The sequence below is a fragment of the Hemiscyllium ocellatum genome, chromosome 28, assembly GCF_020745735.1.
Source record: "Hemiscyllium ocellatum isolate sHemOce1 chromosome 28, sHemOce1.pat.X.cur, whole genome shotgun sequence".
Taxonomy (NCBI): domain Eukaryota; kingdom Metazoa; phylum Chordata; class Chondrichthyes; order Orectolobiformes; family Hemiscylliidae; genus Hemiscyllium; species Hemiscyllium ocellatum.
The window spans coordinates 723,776-751,339 of NC_083428.1; the positions used below are offsets into that span (position 1 = coordinate 723,776).

The 27,564-nt window shown below is 42.0% G+C and overlaps 1 protein-coding gene across 1 annotated transcript in view; it reads left to right on the plus strand.

Moving 5' to 3' along the window:
- Positions 1-27,564, plus strand: part of LOC132828794 (CREB-regulated transcription coactivator 1-like) — a 152,293-nt gene that overhangs the window by 79,939 nt on the left and 44,790 nt on the right. Inside the window, exons 11-12 of the mRNA XM_060845891.1 lie at positions 4,525-4,626; positions 24,638-24,718. Coding sequence (XP_060701874.1) covers positions 4,525-4,626; positions 24,638-24,718 — 183 coding nt within the window. The remainder of the gene's footprint in view (positions 1-4,524; positions 4,627-24,637; positions 24,719-27,564) is intronic.

Sequence of the window (27,564 nt, forward strand, 5' to 3'; positions counted from 1 at the left end):
CATTGGTTTCTTGTTTAAAAATTACAATTGAGACGGATGTTTTGTATAATTACCTTATATTGATTACATAGAATTAGAATTAAATTGCAAATTATATTGAATTGATGAAAGTGTAGCTGCTGCCATACCATAAACCAGCTGATGGTGGCTCTATAAAAGCAATCACCTGTAATAACCTTCAATAGGAGCTTTGCTGCAGGTCTGTGAATTATGATTTCCATTGTTGGCATTCCTCAATGTTTGTCATTTGTTGAGTGGGGCTTTATGTGATCTCTTACTGTGCAGATGGTTTATTTAGAAAGGAATTTAAACTGCTGATGAGACTAAGGTAGTATTGGCTTTCAAGAGGTCAGTGCACTAGTTTATCTATGATTGTAACTATTGTGCCCATCAGATGCTGCGCTGAATATTATGAAGGTTATTGAATTCTCATGCGTAAAACTTCTGATAGTTCTTCATGATTATTTGTCCTTGGAAATCTAGTTTAAAAAGGCTTTTTTTTTTGTTTTATAATATGTAAGCATTGCTGTATCCCAAAATGACTTTAAGAAGTTGCTGATGACTCACTTGGAACTGCTTACACTGTGCACTGGATGGAAACAGAACTGAAATAGTCCAGTTTGTTTCTTTTGTGTTGAAAGCTTGAAATACTGTGAGACTTTAACTGGTGCTTTTCAGGCTGTTGTTTACATTTGAAATCTTCCATTTGTATAACTTCCTTCGTACCCTCAGGATGTATGAAAGCTCTTTGCAAACAACTTGGAAAGAAATAAAAACTTGTGTTTGCCCAGACTCTTCACAGCAATCAGGCATTGTGTGGGCAATTAAGATAATTTGTAGTTACTGTTGTAATATAAAAAATGTGGCAGCCAATTTGTGCTGCAAGATCCCACAGTAATCCAGAAAATAACCAGATAACCTATTTCAATGAAGATGGTTGAGTGTTAAATTTGGCTTAAGCCAGATCTCTCCTGCTCTTCGTGGAATAAAGTCCTTATGTTGCAAGAAAGTGATACGAAGAATGAGCAGGAAAGCCAAAGCAAAGAATGTGAGCAGATAGAATTTTGAGCCGTGGATAGGAAATAAATTCAGGTGACCATCTGGAAGTAGGGGGCTGGCGGTTAGACTCTAAAGGAGATGTAAGCTGGGAAATGAACAGCAATGAGAGATGGATGCACTAAAAGCACAACTGAGAGAGAATGAAAGGAAGGGAGCAAGAGAAAATAAGGAAGAGCCTGTGGTGAGAGCAGGGGTAGGCAAACAGAACGTTGGAGGGAATAACAGTGAACAGGGAAGTCATAGACCTGTCCAATTTGGAAACAGATCCTTCGGTCCAACTCACCTATGCCAGCCAGATATCCTAAATTAATCTAGTCCCATTTGCCAGCATCTGGCCATTATCCCTCAAAGATCTTTTAATTCATATACCCAGTCAGTTGCCTTTTAAATGTTGAAATTGTACCAGCCTCCGTCTCTTCCTTTGGCAGTTCATTCCATATGCTCACCACCCTCTGCGAGAAAAAGTTGCCCTACCGGTCTCTCTTAAATATTTCCCCTCTCATTTTCAACCTATGCACTGTAGTTTTCGTCTGCCCCACCCCAGGGAAAATACTTTGGTTATTAATAAAGGCAAACATACTAAACGCTGCCTTCACTACCCTGTCTACTAGGGATTCCATTTTCAAGGAACTGTAAACCTGTACTGAAAATGTGTTGCTGGAAAAGCGCAGCAGGTCAGGCAGCATCCAAGGAACAGGAGATTCAACGTTTTGGGCATAAGCCCTTCGTAAACCTGTACTCCAAGGTCTTTGGTCAGCAGCACACAAACCCCCCCCCCAAGGATCTTACCTGTATAAGTCATGCCCTGATCTGCCTTTCCAAAACGCAGCATCTCATGTTTATTTTAAAACCTCCATTTGCAAACCCACAACCCATTGGCCCATTTGATCAAGGTCCCATTATGTTCTGAGGTAACCTCCTTCGTTGTCCACAAATCCTTCAATTTTGGTGTCATCTGCAAACTTGCTAACCATACCTTTTTAAAGTTCACATCAAAATTCATTATATAAATGACGAAAAGCAATGGTTCTCAGCCCAGTCCTTGTGACACAGGCCTCCAGTGTGAAAAGCCATCCTCTGTCTTCTACCTTTAAGCCAGATCTGTATCCAAATGGCTAGTTTTCCTTGTATTCCATGTGATCTAACCTTGCTCACCAGCCTACGCTGAGGAACCTTGTTGAGCGCCTTACTGTATAGACCACGTACGTTGCTCTGTCCTCCTCATTCATTAGAGTTTAGAGGGTTGAAGGGAGATCTAATAGAAACTTACAAAATAGTGTAAGAGCGGGTGGACGCTGGAAAGTTGTTTTGGTTTAGCGGGGAGACTAGGACCTGTGAGTATAGCTGTAGAATTAAAGGGTGTCAATTTAGAATGGAAATGAGGAGACATTTCTTCAGCCAGAGTGTAGTGGGCCTGTGGAATTCATTGCCACTGAGCTCAGTGGAGGCCAGGATGTTGGGTGTCTTCAAGGCAGAGATTGCTAAATACTTGATCTCACAAAGAATTAAGGGCTATGTGGGGAGTGCAAGTACGTGGAGTTGAAATGCCCTTCAGTCAGGATTAAATGGTGGAGTGGACTCGATGGGCCGAATGGCCTGCCTTCCACTCCTAAGTCTTGGGTATCGATCCTCTTTGTTACTTTTTCAGAAAACTCAAGTCAGTGAGATACAATTTCCCATGTACAAAGCTATAATGACTATCCCTAAAAAGTACTTGCCTTTCCAAATACATGTGAACCCTGTCCCTCAGGATTCCCTCCAAAAATTTGCCCACCAACGATGTCAGGCCCACCGGTCTATAATTCCCTGGCTTTTCCTTACCACCTTTCTTAAATAATGGCACCACATTAGCCAACCTCCAGTCTTCTAGCACCTCACTCATGGCTAATGATGATACAAATATCTGAGCAAGGGGCCCAGTAATCATTTATCTAGCTTCCCACAGAGTTCAAGGGTACATCTGATCAGGTCATGTGGCTTTATCCACCTTTATGCATTTAAAGACATTCACTGCTACCTCCAGTATAATATGGACATTTTTCAAGATGTTGCTGTTCATTCACCCATGTTCTCTTTCGTCCATATCTTTCTCCACAGTAAACACTGATGCAAAACACTTGTTTAGTATCTCCCCCACCTCTTGGTGTCCTTGCTGATATTTAAGGGGCTCTATACTTTCCCTAGTTATTCTTTTATCCTTAATGTATTTGTAGCATCCCTTTGGATTCTCCTTCAGCTTATTTGCCAAAGCTATCACATCTTCTTTTTGCCCTCCTGATTTCCCTAAGTATACTCCTACTGTCTTTACATTCTTCCAGGGAATCACCCGATCTCTGCTATCTATACCTTCCAGGGAATCACCCGATCTCTGCTGTCTATACCTGACCTGTGCTTCCTGATTTTTGACCAAAACCTCAATTTCTCTGGTCATCAAGCATTCCCTACATCCACCAGCCTTGCCCTTCTCCCTAACAGGAACATACTATCTCTGGACTCTCATCTCATTTTTGAAGGCCTCCCATTTTCCAGCTGTTCATTTATAGTGGAAACTCAATTATCTGAACGAGATGGGCGGGCAGTATTTCGTTCAGATAATCGATTATTCGGAAAATCGATTAAATGCCTTTTTCTCTGGGACTGGGAGTTTTTAAAGTCTGCTCCCCATTCACGTGAGATGCCACTGCCCCCCCCCCCCCGTTCTCTCGTTTTTTTTCTCTCTCTCTCTCTCTCTCTCTCTTCCCTCCCTGCCCCCCCTCCATGTTGAAGGTATATTGTCTAGCTATCACCATTGTTAACAGCTAACCCGAGAATGCAACTTCTTAAAAAAAAGGTTTTGTGATTTACACATGAAAGAAGTGAAACTATCACTGTATTCTAACAGATGAAAGGCTTAACAGATAGTCAGTTTTTCGATGCATAATTTCAGTTACATCACACTGCAAATTTTTGCTATAAATTCTGTGTTACAATCGAGCCCTCCACAATCACCTGATGAAGGAGCGTCGCTCCGAAAGCTAGTGTGCTTCCATTTAAACCTGTTGGACTATAGCCTGGTGTTGTGTGATTTTTAACTTTGTACACCCCAGTCCAACACCGGTATCTCCAAATCATGAATAGAACATGTGAATGAAGAAGAATGCCAGCAGGGCCAGTGCGAGAGAGGGTGATGGGCGCAAGCTGAGGAGAGAGAGCTCTGCATCATTGTACCACTTTGTTCCTCAGAGTCTCTTACTGCAGTGTTAATTGGAACCAATCTCTAACACTTTCACATAAAAAAGGATGGAATCCCCAAAACTCTTGGTTGATATTTTGATTCGTTGTTTGTCTCAGATAGCTGTGAACTAATTTTAATGGAAACAAGGACGTGAAAATAGTTATAGTAGCATATTTTCTTGCACCCACTCAGCCCAAGTTGTTATACTCTGCTTGCTCAGCAGTCGCTCTTAACTCTGTGTTGTTCTGTAGGCTTCCCTCCATCAGTACCGCAGTAATGCTGGATCTCCAGCCAACCAGTCTCCCACCTCCCCTGGATCCAATCAAGGCTTCTCTCCAGGCAGCTCCCCTCAAGTAAGGGAACCTTTGCTTCCAGAGCTTAAATGTTGTGACTAATTAATGATTGCAATGAAGCTGTCCCATCTTTGCCCATGTCACAATTTGCTTTGTCACTATCCATCACCATGTGGCTGTTTACCATGGACTGTTTCTGAGCATTTTTAATGTTCCCATTGCCACCTGTTTTGGTGTGTATGTGACTATATGACTCTACACATCTGCATGATTCTGTGTGCATGCATGTCATATGCATGTATGTGAATTATTCGATCAGCCTGTTACATTGACTTTTGGGTTTATGGAAGAATGTCCCGGTTTCTTGAAATCAAAAGATGGTTCCGACAGAATGAATGACTAGGAGCCTGAAATTTATTTTCAGTTAAAGCTTCACAGCTGAGGGAACATGCCCTGGGAAGAGAGAGCTTGAGCAGGTGAATATATGAGGCATCCACGACAGAAGCGTGATGGTAAACTTGAGCAAGCACAAGCTCTCTGCTCTAGGAGAGAGTTGTGAAACAAGAATGGGTATGGTCACACAATTAATGGATATTCTCTGTGCCTCCAAATAGTGAGACAGAAATAGAGGCGCAAATGTACATGGAAATCATGGAGATTTGTAAGAAATAGAGAGAGATGATCTTGTAGGACATTAATACTCCATATATCACGTGAAGGAGGAGGACGCTTTTCTGAACCTATTTTGAAATCCCCTGATCTTTATGTTCTTGGTTTAACTCGGGAGGCATTTTGGAACCTGATGCTGAGAATGAGATGGACTAAATGGACCAAATGTCTGTAGAGGAACAATTGGGTAAGAGTATTTTTAAGGACCAGGCCAGAACCCCTCAGAACATTTTACGGGAGCCCAGATGCTAACTTTTTTCGTTGTTTTTGGCAGATGTAAGGTGGATATTCCAAACGTGATGCTGCTGGTCAGACGACTTGGCTTCAAATAATACAGCATTTATTTACACACCACCAAGTAAAACACAAGCAAAAGAAAACAGAATTTAGAATAACAACTACTTGAAAACCCAACCAACACAATATCCCCACAATGTAACAAAAGAGCTGTCCCAATTTCCTGCAACATCTCCATAAACACACCCCTTGGCAAAAAGGTAAATTCAAATATAGGTTCTTACAGGAGAAATGTTAGAGAATCAGCCAGAAACATCTGTTGAATCAGGGAACTTTTTTAACCCAGCAGCTTTCTTTGACCAGCTTTGAACAGACTGCTTGCTAAAACCAAACCAGGAAAAACACTGAACTGGGAGAACTAGCCACTCCTCTTTCATTGGACAAGTGTTTTCCCTATTGTTGCCTTACACAGGAGATGTGGACTTTGTTGCTAGGCCAGTATTTATTTTCAGTTCCTGATTATATCTGGGGACGATGGTAGCACTGAAGTCGATTTGGTCTGACTGCACCCACTGTGTAATTGGGGCAGGTCTTCCAGGATTTTGAACGTTCAGCATTGAATAAGTGACGCCATATTTCCAACTCAGCATGGTATGTGCTTGGAGAGGAACTTGTCCTTCTAGGTGAAAGCGGTGATGGGTTTGCTGCATGAAGAGCCTTTGTGAGTTTCTGCAGTGCATCTTGCAGATGGTACACACTGTTAGTACTCCATGTCAGTGTTGTTGGGAGGGAATGTTTGTGGATGTGGTGCCAATCAAGTAGACTGCTTTGTTCTCTAAGCTGTCAATTGTGTTGAGTGTTGTTGAAGCTGCACTCATCTAGGCAATTGGGGAGTATTTCATCACACTTAACTTGATGCAGTTCTTGCAGCTACAGTATTTATGTGGCAGTCCGGTTTAGTCTTGTGGTAACCATCAGGGTATTAATAGTGCAGGATTCAGCAATTGTAATACCATTGAACATCATGGAGCAATGACTATATTCTCTCTTGTTGGAGATGGTCATTGTCTGTCATTTGTGTGATGTGAAAGTTAACTGCCACTTGTCAGCCCAAGCCTGTATAGGGACTTCCATTGTAGAGGAATCCGACCAGTGATTCCACAGTCAATGTCTCTTCAAGGCTTTTGCCTCCCTGATGCCAGGGTGTTAGAATGACTGCAAGACAGCCTTCAGGGGGGAGTATGATCAACATTGGTACCAATTACTTAGCTAGCAATGGAAATGAAATCAGAAAGCACATTGCAGAGGTCTATGCAGAAGGTTGTGAGAATGAGGTTGGAAAGCAGATTTCATCAGGCTAGCAGGGATAATAGACAATAGGTGCAGGAGTAGGCCATTCTATTCTTCGAGCCTGCACCACCATTCAGTATGATCATGACTGATCATCCTTAATCAGCATCCTGTTCCTGCCTTATTTCCATAACCCTTGATTCCACTATCCTTGAGAGCTCTATCCAACTCTTAGATAATGGCCTTCTGGTATTTTCGCTATACTGTTAAACCAGAGATCCAAACAATGCTTTTGTGACTCGGGTTCAAATCCTGCCATGGCAGCTGATAGAATTTGAATTCAATAATAATCTGGAAATAAGAGCCCAGTAATGATCATTAAACCATTATCAATTTTTGGAAAAATCCATGTAGCTCACTAAAGAAAAGGAAAATTGCATTTTTTTTTTCAGCTTTGCCCTACATGTGACTCCAGACCTGCAGAAATGTGGTCAACTCTTAAGTACCCTCTGGGCAATTAAGAATGTGCAACAAATGCTGGTCTAGCCAGTAATGCCCACATTCCTTGAATGACTTTAAAAGAAGATTGTGGGGACAAGGTCTGAAAGTAGATTTCAGGGTTTTGATAGGAGATTGAAAGAAATTTCGAGATTGATACTCACTGGCATGGAAAGACAAAAGAGGAGAGTGGAGTGATTGCTGGAAACCTACTTAAGAAGGGTGGTAATTTCTGGGGCACTGGGACTGGTTTTAGGGAAACTGGAACCTATATGACCAGATGGTCTATATATGACAGGGCCAAGATAAATATCTCTGCAGAGAGATTGGTTAGAACAGTTGAGAGTTTAAGCAAGATTGGCAGGGAGGTGGGAACCTAAGGGCAAGTTCAGAGCATGGAATAAGATGCAGAAATTTAGCGAATATCTCTGCTGCTTCTGCTTTTCGGGAGTGAAAGGCTATAAAGTGCAGGAACTCGGCAGTATCAAAATGCACATTTGTGATGCAAGGAGTATACAAAAACTGAGGGCATAGGTCAATGCATAACTTGATAGCAGAGCTGCACCAAAGGGGAGGCGAGGAAGACAGCTCATTATTACTGGATTTCAAGTTTTCAGGTGGATAGAGAAGGGGATTTAAAAACTGTGATGTATTATACTAAAAGATCCTGGTGAATGATGCTAAACAAAAAGACCTTGGAGTGCACATTCACAGTTCCTTGAAAGTAGAGTCACAAGTAGCCAGAATAGTGAAGGTGGTGTTTGGGTATGCTTGCCTTTATTGGTCAGTGCATTGAGTATAGAGCTGGGAGGTCATGTTGTGGCTGTGCAAGACATTGGTTAGGCCACTTGTGGAATACTGCATTCAATTTTAGTCTCCCTCCGATAGGAAGGATGTTGCGAAACTTGAAAAGGTGAATAGCCATGGTCTTTTCTCCTAGGATAGCAGGGCATATGTTTAAGGTGAGAGGGGAAAGATTTAAAAGGGACTTAAGGGGCAACTTTTTCACACACACACTGTTTGGAATGAACTGCCAGAGGAAGTGATAGAGACTGGTACAATTAGAACATGAAAAGGCAACTGAAATGGGTACATTAATAGGGAGGGTTTAGATGGATAGGGCCAAATGCTGGCAGATGGGACTAGATTGACTTTGAGGTGTAATGAACAGCGAAGGTTACCTTGGATTACAACGGGATTTTGATCAGATGGGCCAATGGCTGAGGCAGAAACCCATCCCAGTCTCTTCCCTGGGGTGGGGAAAGTCCAGAACTAGAGGGCATAAGGTTAAGGTCAGAGAGGAAGGCTTTAAAAGAGACCTAAGGGGCAACTGTTTCTCACACATGGTGGTGAGTGTGTGGAATGGGCTGCCAAAGGAAATGGTGGAGGCCAGTACAATTACCTTATTCCGCCAATTAGGATGTTGGTTTGAAATGTATGTACTTGAATGCTACGAGCATCCAGAATAAGGTGAGTGAACTTGCAGCAGGGTTGGTACCTGGGATTTCAATGTTGTGGCCATTTCAAAAACATGGCTAGAGGAGGAACAGGAATGGTTGTTGCAGATTCCGGGATTTAGATGTTTCAGCAAGAATAAACAAGATGGTAAAAGAGGCGGGGGTGTGGTATTGTTAATCAACGGTAGTAATACAGCAGCTGAGATAACGTTTGAGGACTCATTCACTGAGGTAGTTTGGGCTGAGGTTAGAAACAGAAAGGAGAGGTCACCCTGTTGGGAGTTTTCTCTCGGCCCCTGAATTGTTCCAGGGATGTAAAGGAAAGGATAGCAAAGCTGATTCTCAAAAGGAGCAAGAGTAACAGGGTAGTTGTTATGGGGGACTTTAACATCCCCAATATTGACTGGGAATATATAGTTCAAAGTAGTTTAGATGGGTCAGTTTTTGTTCAATGTGTGCAAGAGGGTTTTCTAACGCAGTATGTAGACAGGCCAGCAAGGGGAGATTTGGTACTGAGGAATGAACTCAGTCAGGTGTTAGGTTTGAGGCAGGTGAACATATTGGCGATAGTGACCACAATTCGGTTATGTTTACTTTAGCGATGGAAAGGGACAAGTTATAGTGGGGGAAAGGCAATTATGATGTAATTAGGCAAAATTTAGGATGGGGAAGGAAACTGCAGGGGATGGACACACTTGAAATGTAGACCTTATTCAAGGAAGAGCTACTGCGGGTCCTTGATAAGTATCTATCTATCAGGCAGGGAGGTAGTTGTCGAAAGAGAGAGAGAGAGACAGCCGTGGTTTACTAAAGAGGTTGAAGCTCTTGTCAAGACAAAGAGGAAAGCTTATGTGAGGATGAGGCGTGAAGACTCAGTTAGGGGGCTCAAGGTTTATAAGTTAGCCAGAAAAGATCTTAAGAAAGGGCTAGAAGAGCCAAGAGGAAACATGAGAAGTTGTTGGTGGATAGGATCAAGGAAAACCCTAAGGCCTTCTATAGGTATATCAGGAATAAATGAATGACTAGAGTAAGATTCGGGCCAAAGATAATCGTAGAAACTTGTGTAGGCAATCTGTGGGCGTAATAGAAGTGTTAAATAAATACTTTTTGTCAGTATTCACTTTGGAAAAGGGCAATGTTAGTGAGAATACAGAGATACGGGCTACAGGATTAGATAGGATTGCAGTTGACAAAGAGGAGGTTTTAGCAATTTTGGAAGATCTGAAAATAGATAAGACTCCTGGGCCTGATGGGATTTGTCCTCGGATTCTCGGGGAGGTTAGGGAGGAGATTGCAGAACCTTTGGATTTGATCTTTATGTCATCATTGTCGACAGGAGTAGTGACGGAAGACTGGAAGATAGCAAATGTTGTTCCCTTGTTCAAGAAGGGGAGTCGGGACAACCCTTGTAATTATAGACCAGTGAGCCGTACTTCAGTTGTGGGTAAGGTGTTGGAAAAGGTTATAAAAGATAGGATTTATAATCATCTGGAAAGGAATAATTTGTTTGGGGATAGTCAACATGGTTTTGTGAAGAGAAGGTCATTCCTCACTAACGTTGAGCACTTTGAGAAGGCGACAAAACAGGTGGATGAAGGTAAACTGGTTGATGTGGTGTATATGGACCTCAGTAAGGCGTTTGATAAGGTTCCACATAGTGGGCTATTGCACAAAATACAAAGTTTCAGGATTGAAGGTGATTTAGCGGTTTGGATCAGAAATTGGCTGAAAGAAGACACAGGGTGGTGATTAATGGGAGATATCCATCTTGGAGTTCAGTTACGAGTGGCATACCGCGAGTATCTGTTTTGGGGCCACATGATCTGGATGTGGGTGTAGAAGGATGGGTTAGTAAATTCTAGTGTAATCTGCAAAGTTACTAACGGTACCACTTGTGCTCACGTCCAAATCTTTTATGTGAGTGACGAAAAGTAGTGGACCCAGCCCCGATCCTTGTGGCACTCCTCTGGTCACAGGCTTCCAGTCTGAAAAACAACCCTCCACCACCACCCTCTGTATTCTACCTTTGAGCCAGTTCTGTATCCAATTGGCTAGTCCTCCCTGTATTCCATGAGATCTAATCTTGCTCACCAGTCTCCCATGGGGAACGCCTTACTGATGTCTATGTAAATCACATCTACTGCTGTGCCTTTATTAATCCTCTTTGTTACTACTTCAAAAAAACTTCAAAAGTTTCTGAGACATGATTTCCCACGCACAAAGCCATGTTGATAATCCCGAATCAGTCCTTGCCTTTCCAAATACATGTACATCCTGTCCCTCAGGATTCCCTCCAACAACTTGCCCACCACCGAGGTCAGGCTCACCAGTCTATAGTTCCCTTACCGCACTTCCTAAACAGCGGCACCACGTTTGCCAACCTCCAGTCTTCCAGCACCTCACCTGTGCAAATATCTCAGCAAGAGGCCCAGCAATCTCTTCTCTAGCTTCCCACAGAGTTCTAGGGTACGCCTGATTAGTTCCTGGGGATTTATCCACCTTTACCTGTTTCAAGACATCCAGCACTTCCTCCTCTGTAATCTGAACATTTTGCAAGGTGTCACCATCTATTTCCCTGCAGTCTATATCTTCCATATCCTTTTCCCCAGTAAATACTGATGCAAAATGCTCATTTAGTATCTCCCCCATTTTCTGTGCCTCCACACAAAGGCCACCTTGCTGATCTTTGAGGGGCCCTTTTCTCTCCCTAGTTACTCTTTTGTCCTTCATGTATTTGTAAAACCCTTTGGATTCTCCTTAATTCTATTTGCCAAAGCTATCTCATGTCCTCTTTTTGACCTCCTGATTTTCCTCTTAAGTATACTCCTACATCCTTTACACTCTTCTAAGGATTCACTTGATCTATCCTGTCTATACCTTACATATGCTTCCTTCTTTTTCTTAACCAAACCCTCAATTTCTTTAGTCATCCAGCATTTCCTATACCAACCAGCCTTCCCATTCACCCTGACTCCTCTGGCAGCTCATTCCATTCACTCACCACCCTCTGAATGAAAAGGTTGTCCCTCAGGTCCCTTTTATATCTTTCCCCTCTTGCCATAAACTTATGCCCTTAATTTTGGACTCTTCCCCACCCTACGAAAAAGACCTTGGATATTCAGCCTATCCTTGCCCCTTTAAGGTCATCCCTTAGCCTCCAGTGCTCCAGAGAAAATAGCCCAGCCTGTTCAGCCTCTCCCTACAGCTCAAACCTCTAACCCTGGCAACATTGTTGTAAATCTTTTCTGCACTGTCTTAAGTTTAGCGACATTCTTCCTGTGGAAGGGTAACCAGAATTGTATGCCATAATGACGTCCTAGCTCATATACTCAATGTTCTACCTGTGACTTCACTTTCACGGAACATTGCGCCTGTACCCCTAGGCATTTTTGTTCAGCAACACTCTCCACGGCCCTATCAAGAACTGTCCAGGTTTGCCTTACCAAAATGCAGAACCTCGCATCTAAATTGAAGACCATCTGCTACTCTTCAGCCCATTGGCCCATCTAATCAAAGTTCCTTTGTACTTTGAGGTAATGTCCTTCACTAATCACTGCTTTGGTGTCATCTGCAAATTACTAACCATTCCTCCTATATTCACATCCAAATCATTTATATAAATGACAAAAAACAATGGACCTAGCACCAATCTTTATGGCACAATGCTGGTCACAGGTCTCTAATCTGAAAAAACACCCTCTACTATTACCCCTTGGCTCCTACCTTCGAGCCAATTTTGTATCTAGTTGGCTAATTTGCTTACCTATCCACCATGCCGAAACTTGTCAAATGCTTTGCTGAAGTCCAACTAGACAGCATTGACTGCTCTGCCCTCATCAATCCTCTTTGTTACTTCTTCAAAAAACTCAATCAAGTTAGTGAGACACAACTTTCCATGCACAAAGCTATGTTGACTGTCCCTAATCAGTCCTTGCCTTTCCAAATACATGTAAATCCTGTTCCTCAGAATTCCTTCCAACAGCATAGCCGCCACTGACATAAGGCTCACCAATCTCCAATTCCCTTTTTTTTTCTTAGCACTTTTCTTAAATAATGAGGCCACATTAACCAACTTCCAGTCTTCTGGCACCTCACATGTGGCTGTCGATGATATAAATATCTCAGCAAGGAGCCCAGTAATCTCTTCCCTAGCTTACCACAAAGTTCTGGAAAATACCTGATCGGGTTGCAGAAATTTATCTACATTTATGCGTTTTAAGACACCCAGCACCACCTCTTCTGTAATATGAACTCTTTTCAAGACAGGACTGTTTATTTCCCCAAGTTCCCTAGCTTCTATGTCCTGCTAGGTAAATACTGATGTGAAATTTTGGTTTAGTATCTCCCCCATCTCTTCTGTTTCCACACATGGATGGCCATGTTGATCTTTAGGTAAAAAATGAGGTTAAAATTCCTATTCCTTGGATCTCCATTGCCCCTCCCCCAAGTCCCTCCTCCCTACCTTTTATCTTAGCCTGCTTGGCACACTCTCCTCATTCCTGATGAAGGGCTTATGCCCGAAACGTCGAATTTCCTATTCCTTGGATGCTGCCTAACCTGCTGTGCTTTAACCAGCAACACATTTTCAGCTGTGATCTCCAGCATCTGCAGACCTCATTTTTTACCCCATGTTGATCTTTAAGCAACCCTATTCTCTCCTTAGTTATTCGTGCCCTTATTGTATTTACAGAAACTCTGGATTCTCTGTAACTCTACTTACCAAAGCTATCTCATGTCCCCTTTTTGCTCTCTTAATTTCTCTCAATTGTAATCCTTTTGCCAATACAGTCCTCAAGGATTCACTCAATCTCAACTCTCTAGCGCTGACATATGCCTCTTTTTATTTTCTTGATCAGAGCCTCAATTTCTCTAGTCATCAAGCATTTCCTACACCTACCAGCCTTGTCCTTCAATCTAACAGGAACATATTGTTTCTGAACTCTCGTTATCTCATTTCTAAAGGCTGCCCACTTCCCAACCATCCTTAACCTACCCCAATCAACTTTCGAAAGTTCTTGTCTAATACCATCAGAGTCAAAACTTTACATTTAAAACTTTAATTTTTTGATCAGTTCTATCCGTTTCCATAACTATTTTAAAATTAACAAAATTACGATAACTGGCCCCAAGTGCTCACCTGCTGACACCTCAGACGTTTCCCCTGCCTTATTTCCCAACAGAAGGTCAAGTATTGCTCACATTGAATAAGAAAGTTTTTTTGTATACACTTAATAAATCCCTCCTCATCCAAGCCCTTAACATTCTGACAGTCCCAGTCTATGTTTGAAAAGTTAAAATCCAGTACTATTGCAATTCTATTATTCTTGCAGGTAACCGAGATATCCCTGCATTTTGTTCTCAATTTCTCATTGACTATTGAGAGGCCTATAATGCAATCCCAACAACGTGATCATCCCTTTCTTATTTCTCAGTTCCACCAGTATAACCTCACTGGAAGATCTCCCAGGAATTCTCTCTTTCCTCCCCTCCCTCCGGTATAGTTAAAATGTTATCCTGAACCAAAAATGCCACCCTCCTTGCTCTCTTGCCACCATTTCCATCCTTCCAATAGCATCTTTAACCCAGTACATTAAACTGCCAATCTTGTCCATCCCTGAGCCATGTCTCTAGTTGCTATAATATCCCAGTCCCATATTTCTCATTATGCCCTAAGTTCATCTGCCTTACCTCTTTATCAGTCTTACATTGTTCTCATCCTTGCTCTTTTCTGCCTTGACTATTTGATTTGTGCCCTTTAACTACTGTACCAGCCTCAGCCTTTTCTCTTTTCTCACTATTGCTTTGGTCCCCACCTCCCCCCCTCGTTACTAGTTTTAAGCCTTCCAAGTAGCATTAGCAAATTTCCCCACAAGGATATTGGTCCCCTTCCAATTCAGGTGGGCACCCATCCCTGTATTACAGGTCATTTCTATCCCTGAAGAGTCCCAGTGATCCAAAAATGTGATTTCTTGTCCCCTGCACAGCAGCTCAGCTACTCATTCATCTGATCTATCCTACTGTTCCTATTCTCCCGAACATATGACACCAGTTCAGATATTACTCACCTTGAAAACCTACTTTTTAACCTCCTGCCTAGTTTCCAATATTCTCTCTTCAGAACCTCACTCTTTTCTTACCTGTGTCATTGAAACTACTATGCACAGCAACCTCCTGCTGGTGACACTCCCCCACATTGCTCTTGTCAATTCCTTGTTACCTGTAACTGCCACTCCAACTGATTCATTTAGTCCAATACAAACCGCAACGAAACATGACATAATCTTCAGGAGCATTCAAATTCTCCCTGTTTACCCATAGCTGACAGGAGAAGTACATCACCCTACTAAAAGCCATTTCTGCCCCTTTAACAAGCTGCTGATCTAGAAATTGCCAAAAAGCAAATACAACACATTTTTCTCAAAATTGCAGTGTTAGCACATTCTTACTGCTCAGAAACACTGCTCTGGGATAACAATGCTAAACCTTAATATTAAAAGTCAGTCGAGACAGATCCCAATCTAAACATGACCAAAACAAAACCTCGCCATACTAATTTTGTAGAATCCCTCTGGTGTGGAAGCAGGCCATTGGGCCGATTGAGTCCAGACACACCCTCCAATGAACACATCTCCCTTCCTATCACCATAATCCTGCATTTTCCTTAGCTAATCCATCTAGCCTTCAGATCGCTTGATTTAATGGGCAATTTGGCATGGCCAATCCACCTAACCTGCACATTGTTGAACTCTGGGAGAAACTGGAGCACCCAGAGGAAACCCTCTGCAGACACAGAGAGAATGTTCAAACTCCATATAAACAGTTTGGAATCGAATCCAGATCCCTGGTTCTGTGAGGCTGCAGTGCTAGCAACTGAGCCACCATGCCACCCGAGGAGAAGTTTTTAAGAAGTTTTGTAAGTTGTAAAATTAAACACTTAGCCAATCTGGCTCAAAACCCAAAGATTGTCCTCTTCGGCGGGAGTTTCAGGCAGTTAACTAGAGATAACTAGAGATTGTCTTCTTCGGTGGGAGTTCCAGGCAGTTAACTAGAGAATGTCAACTAGAGATAACTAGAGATTGTCTTCTTTGGCGGGAGTTCCAGGCAGTTAACTAGAGAATGATTGTAGAACTCATTGGCAAGAGAAATCTCTGCTCTGGTATATCAGTATTATATAGGTACGGCTAATAATTAAAAAGCAAATGGAGTGTTGGCATTTATTGTAAGGGAAGTAGAATACACAAGTTGGACAGTTTTACTGCTGCTGTATTGGACATCGGTGAGAATGCATCAGGAATGCTGTATATAGTTTGGTCTCTGTGTTTGAAAATACATATTTGTGTCAGAACAGTTCACTTTGTTCATATTAGGGATGAACTTTATCGTATAAAGAAAGGTTGAGCATGTTGTGTCTGTGTCTATTGGAGTTTAGAAGAATAAGAGCTGATGTTATTTAAACATTGGATTCTAAGGAGACTGGATAGGAAGGATAACTGGAGGATATTTCCCCTGAGAGAGAATAGAACGAGAGATGTGGCATAAGAAAAAAAGTGAATATTTTAAAGTGGAGATATAGAAAATTATTTTTCTTCTAGACTCCTAGATGTTTACAATGCAGGTTGTTCTGCTAAAAATGTAACAGTTGTGTTCCTCTGCAACCTCGCATTATAGAACGTCCTATTGTAGAGTATCCCTATTGTAGAGTATCACTAATAGAAAATCACTATACCCATTCAGTAGAGCATTTGCATTATCCAAACAGCATCCTCAATTTGTCAATTGTATTATAGCCAATTCATGCTAACAAAATGTGCATTATAGCAGAACGAACTGTGTAGGAGGCTATTTGACCCATCATGTCAATGCCAGTCATGCTACACCTATCCTGTTTTCCAGCTTTTTGCCTATAGGATACTATGACAATGCAACTGAGTCTCTAAATACTACTTAAATGTTCCAAAAATATCTGACTCAATCATCTTTTCATACAGTGAGTGCCTGACTCCCACTGCGTGTGAATATTTTTCCTCAACTGTCCTCTTAGCATGTTACTTTTTACCTTAAATCTATGCCCCTAATCATGAATTCCTCTACTGAGGGAAAAAGTGCCTTCCTACCCAATCTGTGCCTTTCATAATCTTACATACCTCTGATGTTTCCCCTTTCAACCTTTGCTGTTCCAAGGAAATCAAGCCTAGCCTATCGAATCAGTCCTCATTGTTTGGATCTACTAGCCCAAACAACATCCTGGGTGACTCCTCTGCTCCTCTTTAGTGTCATTGCATCCTCCTCGTAACTTGTGGGGGTTAAGAGTTGTTAGCATGTGGAATTCTCTTCCCCACAAGACAGAAGAGGCTGGGTCTTTGAATTTATCTAAGGCAGAGTTTTGATAGTCCAGAGTTATGGGATGAGATGGGCAAATGGAATTGAGACCACAACCAGATTAGCTGTGGTCCTGTTGAATAGTATGGCAGTTTTTGAATAGTCTACTGTTGCTGTTAAGTTCTATCCTCTCTGAATTGCTTCCAGTGTAAGTATATCCCCCTTTCAGTGAGGAGAAGAAACCACACAAAATACTCAGTGTAATCTCATTAGTGCCCTGTACAGATGAAGCGTGATTTTATTACTTCACAAACTCAACTCTTATTAATGTAAAGGCCCCATTCCTTTTACCTCCTGGATTAAATGCTGTCCATGCGTGCTGACAACTTGCAATTCGTGCACAAGTATAATCAAATCCCTCCACACTGCAGCATTCTGCACCCCTCTCTATATGAATAATAACCTTTTCTGCCAAAGTGGAAAACAAAATATTTTCTTCCATTGCACTCACTCTGTAAAATTTTTGCCCACACGCTTAGTCCATCTTTATGGCTTTTCAAACTCTTTGTATCCTCTTCCTAACTTCCTTCCCACCAATTTTGTATCATCAGTAAATTGGGCTACAATACAGTCAAGTTCCTTATCCAAGTCATCGATATAACTTGTAAATAATTGAAGCCCCTGCTCTGATCCTTGTGGGTCTTCAGCTGGAGGATGGTAAATCTGTGGAACTAATTGCTTTGGAGGTTAAGTCATTGAGTGTATTTAAGTCAGATGTAGGTTCTTGATTAGTAAGGGGATCAAAACTTATGGGGAGAAGACAAGAGAAGAGGTTGAGAAATATCTCAGCTGCAAGCGAATGGCAGAGCAAACACAATGGGCGTAATGGCCTAACTCTACTCTGGTGAGCCTGTGGAATTCAAAACTAGAGGGTATAGGTTTAAGTTGAAAAGGAAAAGATTCAAAAGGGACCTGACGGGCAACTTTTTCATGCAGAGGATGGTGGCTATATGGAATGAGTTGTCAGAGGAAGCAGTGGAAACTAGAATATTGAAAAGGCATTTGGATGGGTATATGAACAGGCAGGTTGAGAGATATGGACTAAATGCTGGCAAATGGAGCTAGATTAATTTAGAATATCTGGTTGGCGTGGACATGTTGGACTGAAGGGTCTGTTTCTGTGTTTTATATCTCTATGACTGTATGGATAGAGTTTTGAACACTAAAGGAGTTAAGGGTTATGGTGAGCGCATGTGTCAGTGGAGCTGAGTCCACGAAAAGATCAGCCATGATCTTATTGAATGGTGGAGCAGGCTGGACCAGCCAGATGACCTACTCCTGCTCCTGCTTCTTATGTTCTTATAATTAGAGCTGTTACCTTTACAGATTTTTGATTAATCCACTGGGACTTATCCAGAACCTAAAGAATTTTAGAAGAATACAATCATCATGTCCACTGTCTTTGTTACCATTTCCATGAAGGTCCCACATTCTCAATCTTGACCTCGCCTGAGGCATGGTGACCCTCAGTTTAGACCATCACTAGTTGTCTTACTAAGTAGTATTATGGCAAGTTCAGCTTACTCTTACTAATCATTTCCTTTAAGACCTTAAGATGCAGGCCTTGACATTCAGAGGACGTGTCATCCTCATATCCTGTTAGATTTCCTCATACTACTTTCTAATGATCATGAACATTTTAAGTACCTTCCTCTGAAGTTTCCTCAAGCCACAAACACTTCAATGTTCTGCACATAGCTATCAGCATGAATCACAGCACTGACTTCCAGTTCCAGAAGTCACTGTCCCACACACAGGTCTACGCAGACAAAAACAAAATTAGAGAAAACACTGCCTTAGTCTCTTGACATTTCCTGGTTTTATCTTATTAATTCCCCAGTCTTGTCATCTATTGGATGAATTATTACGTTTCCTTTTCTATGCGCTTGCAGAAGCATTTACTGTCTGATCTGATATTTCCTTGTTGGATTTCTCTCAACTTCCAATTTCTCCTTTTTTTTTATTATTCTTTTCGTCATTCATACTTTTTTGAGCATTCTCAATCTTCTGGTCTGCCAATTATCTTCACAAACCTTTTCTTTAATACAATTTAACAGCCTTAGCTATAAATGGTATACCCTTTTCAGTGTTTCTTTTTTAATATGATATTAGTTGGTGAAAGTCATAAATTATCTCCTCGCATGTCTGCCATTGCTTCTCTACTATATTAACTTTATAATCTATTTTCCTATTCCATTGTCGCCAGCTCTAACTTCATAGTCTTGGATTTGCATTCATTTAAACTCTACTTCCAGACCCATATTTCTCACATTAATGTGTGATTCTACCATGATATTATCATTCTTCCATGAAATTGCTTTACTATGAGCTTATCTGTCCGCAATGCCCTTTTGTCTCTTCCGCAATATATTTATCTGCCTATATTGGCATCTGCAGATTTGCTTCCCTGATATAAGTGAGGGTGGTGCATGTATGGAATGAGCTGCCAGAGGAAATGGTGGACTCTGGTACAGTTACAACATTTAAAAGGCATCTGGATGGATATATAAATAGGAAGGGTTTGGAGGGATATGGGCTAAGTACTGACAAATGGGACTAGATTAGGTTGGGATATCTGGGTCAGCATAGACGAGTTGCACCGAAGGGTCTGTTTCCGTGCTATACATCTCTATGACTCTAAGTCATTGAGGATTGTAAAAAGTTGAAGCCTCAACCTAGATCTTGTGGAACTCCATTTGTTACATTCAGGAAATTAGTAAGACCCATTTATGTATACTCACAAGGAGTATGGTGGCATTATTGCTTAGTTCAGAGCCCCAGGCTAATGTTCTGGGGACCAGGGTTTGAATCCTTCCATGGCAGATGATGGAATTTGAATTCAGTAAAAATTATTAAGATGACCATGAAATTGTTGTGGATTGTCCAAACAAAAGCCATAAGTTCTCTAATGTCCTTCAGGGCAGAAAGCTGCTGTCATTACTTGGTCTGTCCTGCCTGTAACTCCAGACCCACCACAATGTGGTTGATCCTTGACTCCCCTCTAAGCAAATAGGGATGGGGAATAAATACTAGTCTGGCCAGGGTTGCCCATGTACTGTGAATGGGAAAAAAAATACTACTACTCCCAACTCAGCTAGCACAATTTTCCAGCTTCCATGCGAATGTTGTTCCTCCATGTTAACAGAAAAGCATAGAAAATGGAGCAGGAGTATGCCATTTTAGACCCCCCCACCCCACCATTCAGTATACTCATGGTTGATCATGCAATCTCAATATCCTATTCCCACATTCTCTCTCTACCCGTTGATCCCTTTAGCTGCAAGACCACGTCCAGCTCCCTCTTGAATATATCTGAGGAACTGGCCCCAACAGCTTACTGTGGGAGAGATTTCCACAGGTTCACAACTCTGAGCGAAGACATTCTTCCTTATCTCAATACTGAATATCCCCTTATTCTTAGATTGTGTATCCTAGTTCTTGACTTACCCAACATCAGGAACATTCTCCTGTCCAGTCCCATCTGGATTTTATATACTTCTGTGTGATTTCCCCCCTCATTCTTCTAAATTCCAGCAAATACGAGTTCCGTCGTTACAGTCTTTCCTTGTGTGACAGTCCTGCCATCCCGGGAATCTTCACTAGATTCTCTCAATGGCAAGAGTGTCCTTAGTCAGACTAGGAGATCAAAACTGCACACAGTACTCAGTGTGGCCACACCAAAGCTCTGTATAACTGAAGCAAGACATTCTTACTCTGATGCTCTCATCCTCTCACTATGAAAGCTAGCATGCCATTAGCTTTCCTCACTGCCTGCCAACCTTCAGAGCCTGTGTTGTGGTTGTGTTCGCCGAGCTTGGAATTTGTGTTGCAGACATTTCGTCCCCTGTCTAGGTGACATCCTCAGTGCTTGGGAGCCTCCTGTGAAGCGCTTCTGTGATGTTTCTTCATATGACCCCATATATCGGCCACTACAGCGGACAGCTGGAACTGACAACCGGAATGGCAGATACAAATCACTATAAATGCCCGAGGAAACATCACAGAAGCGCTTCACAGGAGGCTCCCAAGCACTGAGGATGTCACCTAGACAGGGGACAAAACGCCTGCAGCACAAATTCCCAGCTTGGCGAACAGAACCAAAACAACGAGCACCCGAGCTACAAATCTTCTCCCAAACTTTGAACTTCAGAACCTGTTTCATCATGGCAGCCAGGTGCCATTGCACCTCACCTTTTCCTAAGCTGCCACCATTCAGGCAATAATCCACCTTACTGTTTTTGCAACCAAAATCGATAACCTCCCATTTATCCACATCATATTGCATTTGTCAAATATTTGCCTACTCAGTTGGTCTGTCCAAGTCATCCTGCAGCCTCCTCACAGCACACGCTGCCACTCAGTCTGCAAATTTGGACATATTGCATTCAGTTCCTTACTCCAAATCGTTAATGCATATTGTGAACAGCTGAGATCCCAGCACTGAACCTTGGGGCACCCTATTTGACAATGCCTGCCACCCTGAGAAGGACCTGTTTATTGCAACTCTCTGCTTCCTATCTTCCAACCAGTTTTCTATCCATGTCAATACATTGCCTCTGATACCATGAGCTTTAATTTTCTTTACTCATCTTTACTGTGTGGAACCTTGTCGAAAGCCTTTTGAAAGTCCAGATATATAACATCTTCTGATTCACCCTTGTCCACTCTACTGGTCACATCCTCAAAAGATTCCAGGTTTGTCAAGCACAAATTCCCTTTAGTGAAATTCTGTCACCGCTTTCCAAATATTCACTAATTACATCCTTAAGAATTGACTCCAACATTTTCCCCACGCCAATTTCAGGCTAACCATTCAGTAATTCCCCATTTTCTCTCTCTCTTCTTTTTTTAAAGAGTGGAGTTACATAAGCTACCCTCCAGTCCATTGGAACACTTCAGTTATGAGTTTATTTTATTGTCTTTTATCATCTTTGTGCTATCTTATTAAATGCTTTCTCAAAATCAAAGGACACTATGTGTGAACTCCTCTTCTACACAACTGCTTCAAAGAATTCCAATAACTGAAAAACTGGCTTTTTCCTGCAAATGATTTGTTTCCTCTCCTCATAGGAATTCTCTATGCCCCTTTCCTGTTTCTCTACTTTCTCTTTGTGTCTGCCTCTGTTCTCTGTTGGCCTTCACCCTCTAGCCTCCAGCTTTCCTTTGTGTTTAGCAGCATGTGGCTTCTTCCCTAATTTCCTTCCTGTTGGAACTGCTCGCATTATTTTTATTATTTAGGAACATAGAAATTAGGTGTGGGAGTAGGCAATTCAGTTCTTTGAGCCTGCTCTGCCATTTAACATGATCATGGCTGATCTTACCCTGGTCTGAACTCCATTCTCCTGCCTGCTCCCTTCAGCCCTTTATCCTACTTTTCATCAGCAGCATATCTATTTCTTTCTTGAATCTTTTGATTGATTCTGCCTCTACTGCACTTGGGGCAGAGTGTTCCTCAGATTCACAACCCTCTGAGTGAAGTAGTTTCTCCTCTTCTCAGTTTTCAACCTACCTCCCCTCTCTCTATATCTATGACCTCTTGTCCTCTCTGCCATTTTATTTAGCTCAGGCAGATACCCCCATTCTTCTGAACTCCAGCAAGTACCAGCCCAAGCTATTTAACCGCTCCTCGTATGACAACCCTTTCATACCTGCTGAACTTCCTGAACTGTTTCCAGTGCCACTACATCCTTCCTAAAGTAAGGAGACCAAAACCGGACACACTACTCCTAGTTTTGTCTCACTGATGCCTTATATAATTGTAACAACACTTCTTCACTTTTATAATCCAGTCCTTTTCTAATAAATGCCAAGATTTCATTTGCCTGCCTTGTGTGCTGCACCTGCATGCCCACTTTCTGTGATTCATGCACAGACACCCAGGTCCCTCTGATGCACTTTAAATTTGTTCCCCATTTAAATAATAATGTGCCCTTTTAAATTTCCAGCCAAAGGGATAACCTCACACTTAACTACATGAAACTCCACCTGCCAGATTCTGGCCAATTCTCCCAGCCGATCAATATCCATCTGCAAATTCTTTATCTCCTTATCGCATCCTGTTTTCCCTTTTATTTTAATATCACCCATGAAATTTGCTGTGTTACACTCTGTCACTGCTTGCTGATCATTTATATAGTGTTATAGTTGAGATCCGGGAACTGAACCCTGCAGCACTCCACTAGTTACAGTTTGCCATCCATAGAAGAGCCCATTTATCTGGACCCTCCACTTTCTGTCAGTCAACCATCCTCTGTCCAAGCCAATACTCTACCATTAACCTGTGGGATCTAACTTTCTGGATCAGTCTTTAATGCAGCACCTTGTCAAATACCTCCTAGAAGTCTAGATATGCACATTCACCATTTCTCCCTTATCCATCTTGCAAGTTACATCCTCAGAAAACTCCAACTTTGTCAAGCACACCTTGCTCTTCATGAAACCATGCTGACATTTATGAATTTCTTATTATTAAATTACAACTAATCCCTTTGCAATTAATGAAAACTCTTAAGTTATTTTCATGCATTCTTAAATATGTTTGTTGATTCCACAAATCTTTTGAAGAATCAGAAGCTTGCTCTTACATAAAAATTGGAAGAGCTATGGATGCTGTCACATTCTTAAATTAAAACATTTGCTAATTACTTTCTCAACATGTTATGGCAACCAATGACCTGGAAGCAGTATACTAAGCAAAATCTTTCAAAAATAAAAATTGCTGGAAAAGCTCAGCAGGTATAGCCGCACCTGTAGAGAGAAATCAGAGTTAACGTTTTGGGTTGAGTGAGAAATTGGATCAGCACTAAGCAATAAACTTTTAGTGTTGAAAGTATACAGTAAGAAGGGTTAATACCCGACACATTGACTTCTCCACCTCCTGATGCTGGGATGTGTTCTTCCTGCCTCATGTTTTTCTACTTTGGATTGCAGCATCTGCAGTTTTGTTTTGTTTCTAAACTTTTAATGTTAATTGAATAAACTGTGAAACTTCTGCTGACTGGATTACTCTGCTGTGATTCTTTTTGCTGAACAGGGAGGAGAGGAGGACAGATGTAGGTAGGGAGAATAGGAGCTTCTGATGCAGCATTGTAGAAATACATACAAGTTAAAATATGGAATTAGGCCTTTCTTTGTCTAATCCATTTTGGCATTTACTTTCACATGAAGGTCTAGTTCCCATCACATTTGTTTTTCCTGTTTCTATTCAATCCAGCATTTTAAATGTACAGGGAATGGGGCAGAAATGAATATCTACAGAACACCTCGAAGAACTGCTCTCTACATTGTGGATGAGACCTGAAACTGGCTGTAGGTTAGATTGGCTTGGTTTGCCAAGCACAGAACACTAGTTGTTGTGAAAAGAGTTCTGAGTCTCCTTTTTAGTGTTTCTTGCCCACAGATTACATTTTAGACGATTAAATTAAACAGTCTCAGAAGAAACTAAAGTGTGTGTGTACATGGTGAGTGCCAGTTGCAGGAAAACTAATGTACACTAAATGTCCTATTTGTAAGCGATAAACTCTCTGCCCTCTTTTTGACAGACATCCATACTTGGCAGTGTTTTTGGAGATTATTATGATCAGCAGCTTACAAACAGACAGGCCAACTCCCTGTCTCATCAGGTAAGGATCTACACCAGTTCCTTGTCACCATGGGCAGGTTAGGTGAAGGACTTGTCAGTTGCAAATCTTTAGAAATTGGGGAGGTGATCACCTACTGGTATTATCACTAAACTAATAATCTAGAAACTCAGCTAATATTCTGGGGGCCCAGGCTTGAATTCCGCCACAGCAGATGATAAAATTTGAATTAAGTAAGAAAATATCTGGAATTAAGAATCCACTGATCATGAAAGCATTGTTGATTGTTGGAAAAATCCATGTAGTTCACTAATGTCCTTCAGGGAAGGAAATCCGCCATCCTCGCTTGATCTGGCCTACATGTGACTCCAGACTCACAGCAATGTTGTTGATTCTAATTTGCCCTCTGAAATGGCCTAACAAGACATTCAGTTGTATTAATTGCTACAAAGTCTAAAAGAAATGAAATCAGGTGGATCACCTGGCAACAACCTAGTGAGGGCATGTCAAGAGTAGCAGACATATCTGAACATGAGGTGTCAACCTGGTGAAGATCCCAAAAAGGGCTACTTGCATTTGAAACAGCTGAAGCAGCAAGTGATAGACGGAGTTAAGTCATCCCACAACCAAAGGATCATTTCTAAACTCTGCAGTCCTGCCACATCCAGTTGTGAATGGCGGTGAACAATTAAACAACTCACTGGAGGAGGTGGCTCCACAAATATCCCCATTCTCAATGAAGGAAGAGCCCAGCATATTAGTGCAAAATATGAGGCTGAAACACTCGCAGTAATCTTCCAGAAGTGCTGACTGGCTGATTCACTTCTGTCTCCTGGAATGGTCCCAGCTTCACAGATACCAGTTTTCAGCCAATTCTATTCAATCCATGTGATATCAAGAAATAGTTGGAGGCTGCAAAAGCTATGGGCCCTGACAATATTTCGGCAATATTACTGAAGACTTAGATTAGATTACCTACAGTATGGAAACAGGCCCTTCGGCCCAACAAGTCCACACCGACCCGTCGAAGCGCAACCCACCCATACCCCTACATATACCCCTTACCTAACACTAGGGGCAATTTAGCATGGCCAATTCACCTGGCCTGCACATCTTTGGACTGTGGGAGGAAACCCACGCAGACACGGGGAGAACGTGCAAACTCCACACAGTCGCCTGAGGCAGGAATTGAACCCAGGTCCCTGGCGCTGTGAGGCAGCAGTGCTAACCACTGTGCCACAGTGCCACTTGTGCTCCAGAACTTGCCAAGCCAGCTCTTCCAGTACAGTAACAACGTTGACAACCACCTGACAGTGGGAAATTGGCCACATATGTCAAAAAACAGGACAAATTCAACCCAGCCAATTACTGCCCCCAACAGTGTACTCTTGATCAATAAAGCAGTGGACAGTGTCATCAACAGTGCTAGCAAGCAGCATCTGCTCAATGACGCTCAGTTTGTTTTCCACCAGGGCTACTCAGCTGGTGTCCTACCCTAACCCTAACCCTAACCTGCAATTTTCTTCCTGACCTCTCCGCCCCCACCCCACTCCGGCCTATCACCCTCACCTTGACCTCCTTCCACCTATCACATCTCCATCGCCCCTCCCCCAAGTCCCTCCTCCCTACCTTTTATCTTAGCCTGCCTGGCCCACTCTCCTCATTCCTGATGAAGGGCTCTGGCCCGAAACGTCGAATTTCCTGTTCCTTGGATGCTGCCTGACCTGCTGTGCTTTAACCAGCAACACATTTTCAGCGGTGTCCTCCTTACAGCCTTGTTTCAAACATGGACAAAGCAGTTGAACTCCACAGATGAACTGAGAGTGACAGCCCTTTATGTCAAGGAGCCCGAACAAAACTGGAATCAGTGGGTATCAAGGGCAAACTCTCCACTGGTTGGAGTAGTAGCTGGCACAGAGGAAGGTGTTCATGGTTAATGGATGTAGAGTTGCTGATGTTGGGCTGGGGTGGACAAAGTAAAAAATCTCACAACTCTGCGTTATAGTCCAAAAAGATTTATTTGAAACTGCAAGCTTTCAGAACCCCCGCTCCTTCCTCAGGCAGCTAGTGAGAGATAATACATCGAACATGGAATTTATAAGTAAAAGATCATCTGATCATACAACTTATGCAAATATATTAAACAAACCTAGATGGCTATTAAGTCTCAAACAGCAGTGTAGATTCCTCTTGATTAATATGAAAATCCCAGAATTTCTTTCCACTCATTGCCCCAAGATAACTTCAGGTTTTATCAGAATAATGCTGACAATGTACTTTAGCCTCGTCCATCTGGAAGGATGAGGGCAGCAGATATGTGGAAACACCACCCACTGCAAGTTCCCCTTCAAGCCACTCGCCATCCATACTTGAAAATATATTGCCATTCCTTCAGTGTTGCTGGGTCGAAATCCTGGAACTCCCTGTCTATCAGCATTGTGGGTCAACCCACAGCAGGTGGTCTGTAGCAGTTTAAGAAGGCAACTCACCACCATTTTCTCAAGGGCAGGTAGGAATGGACAATAAATCCTGGTTCATCCAGTAACCCCGCATAACACAAATGAAATTAAATTGATTCATTGCTTGAAACTTCTGTTTTCTAATTTTATCCTTTAATTTGAATATCACTGAAAGGAAAAGCATGTTGACAAAGCTTTTCCTCTTCCACTCATCAGGATAATTGCAAGAATGCCAAATTTCAAAACAATTAACAATTTTAAGATTTGCAGCTCAGGTTGAGGTTCTGGATGTAAGTTTGCTTGCTGAGCTAGAAGGTTCATTTTCATACGTTTAGTCACCATACTAGGTAGCATCTTCAGTGAGCCTCTGGTGAAGTGCTGGTGTTAGTGACCCGCTTTCTATTTGTGTTTAGGATTCCTTGCGTTGGG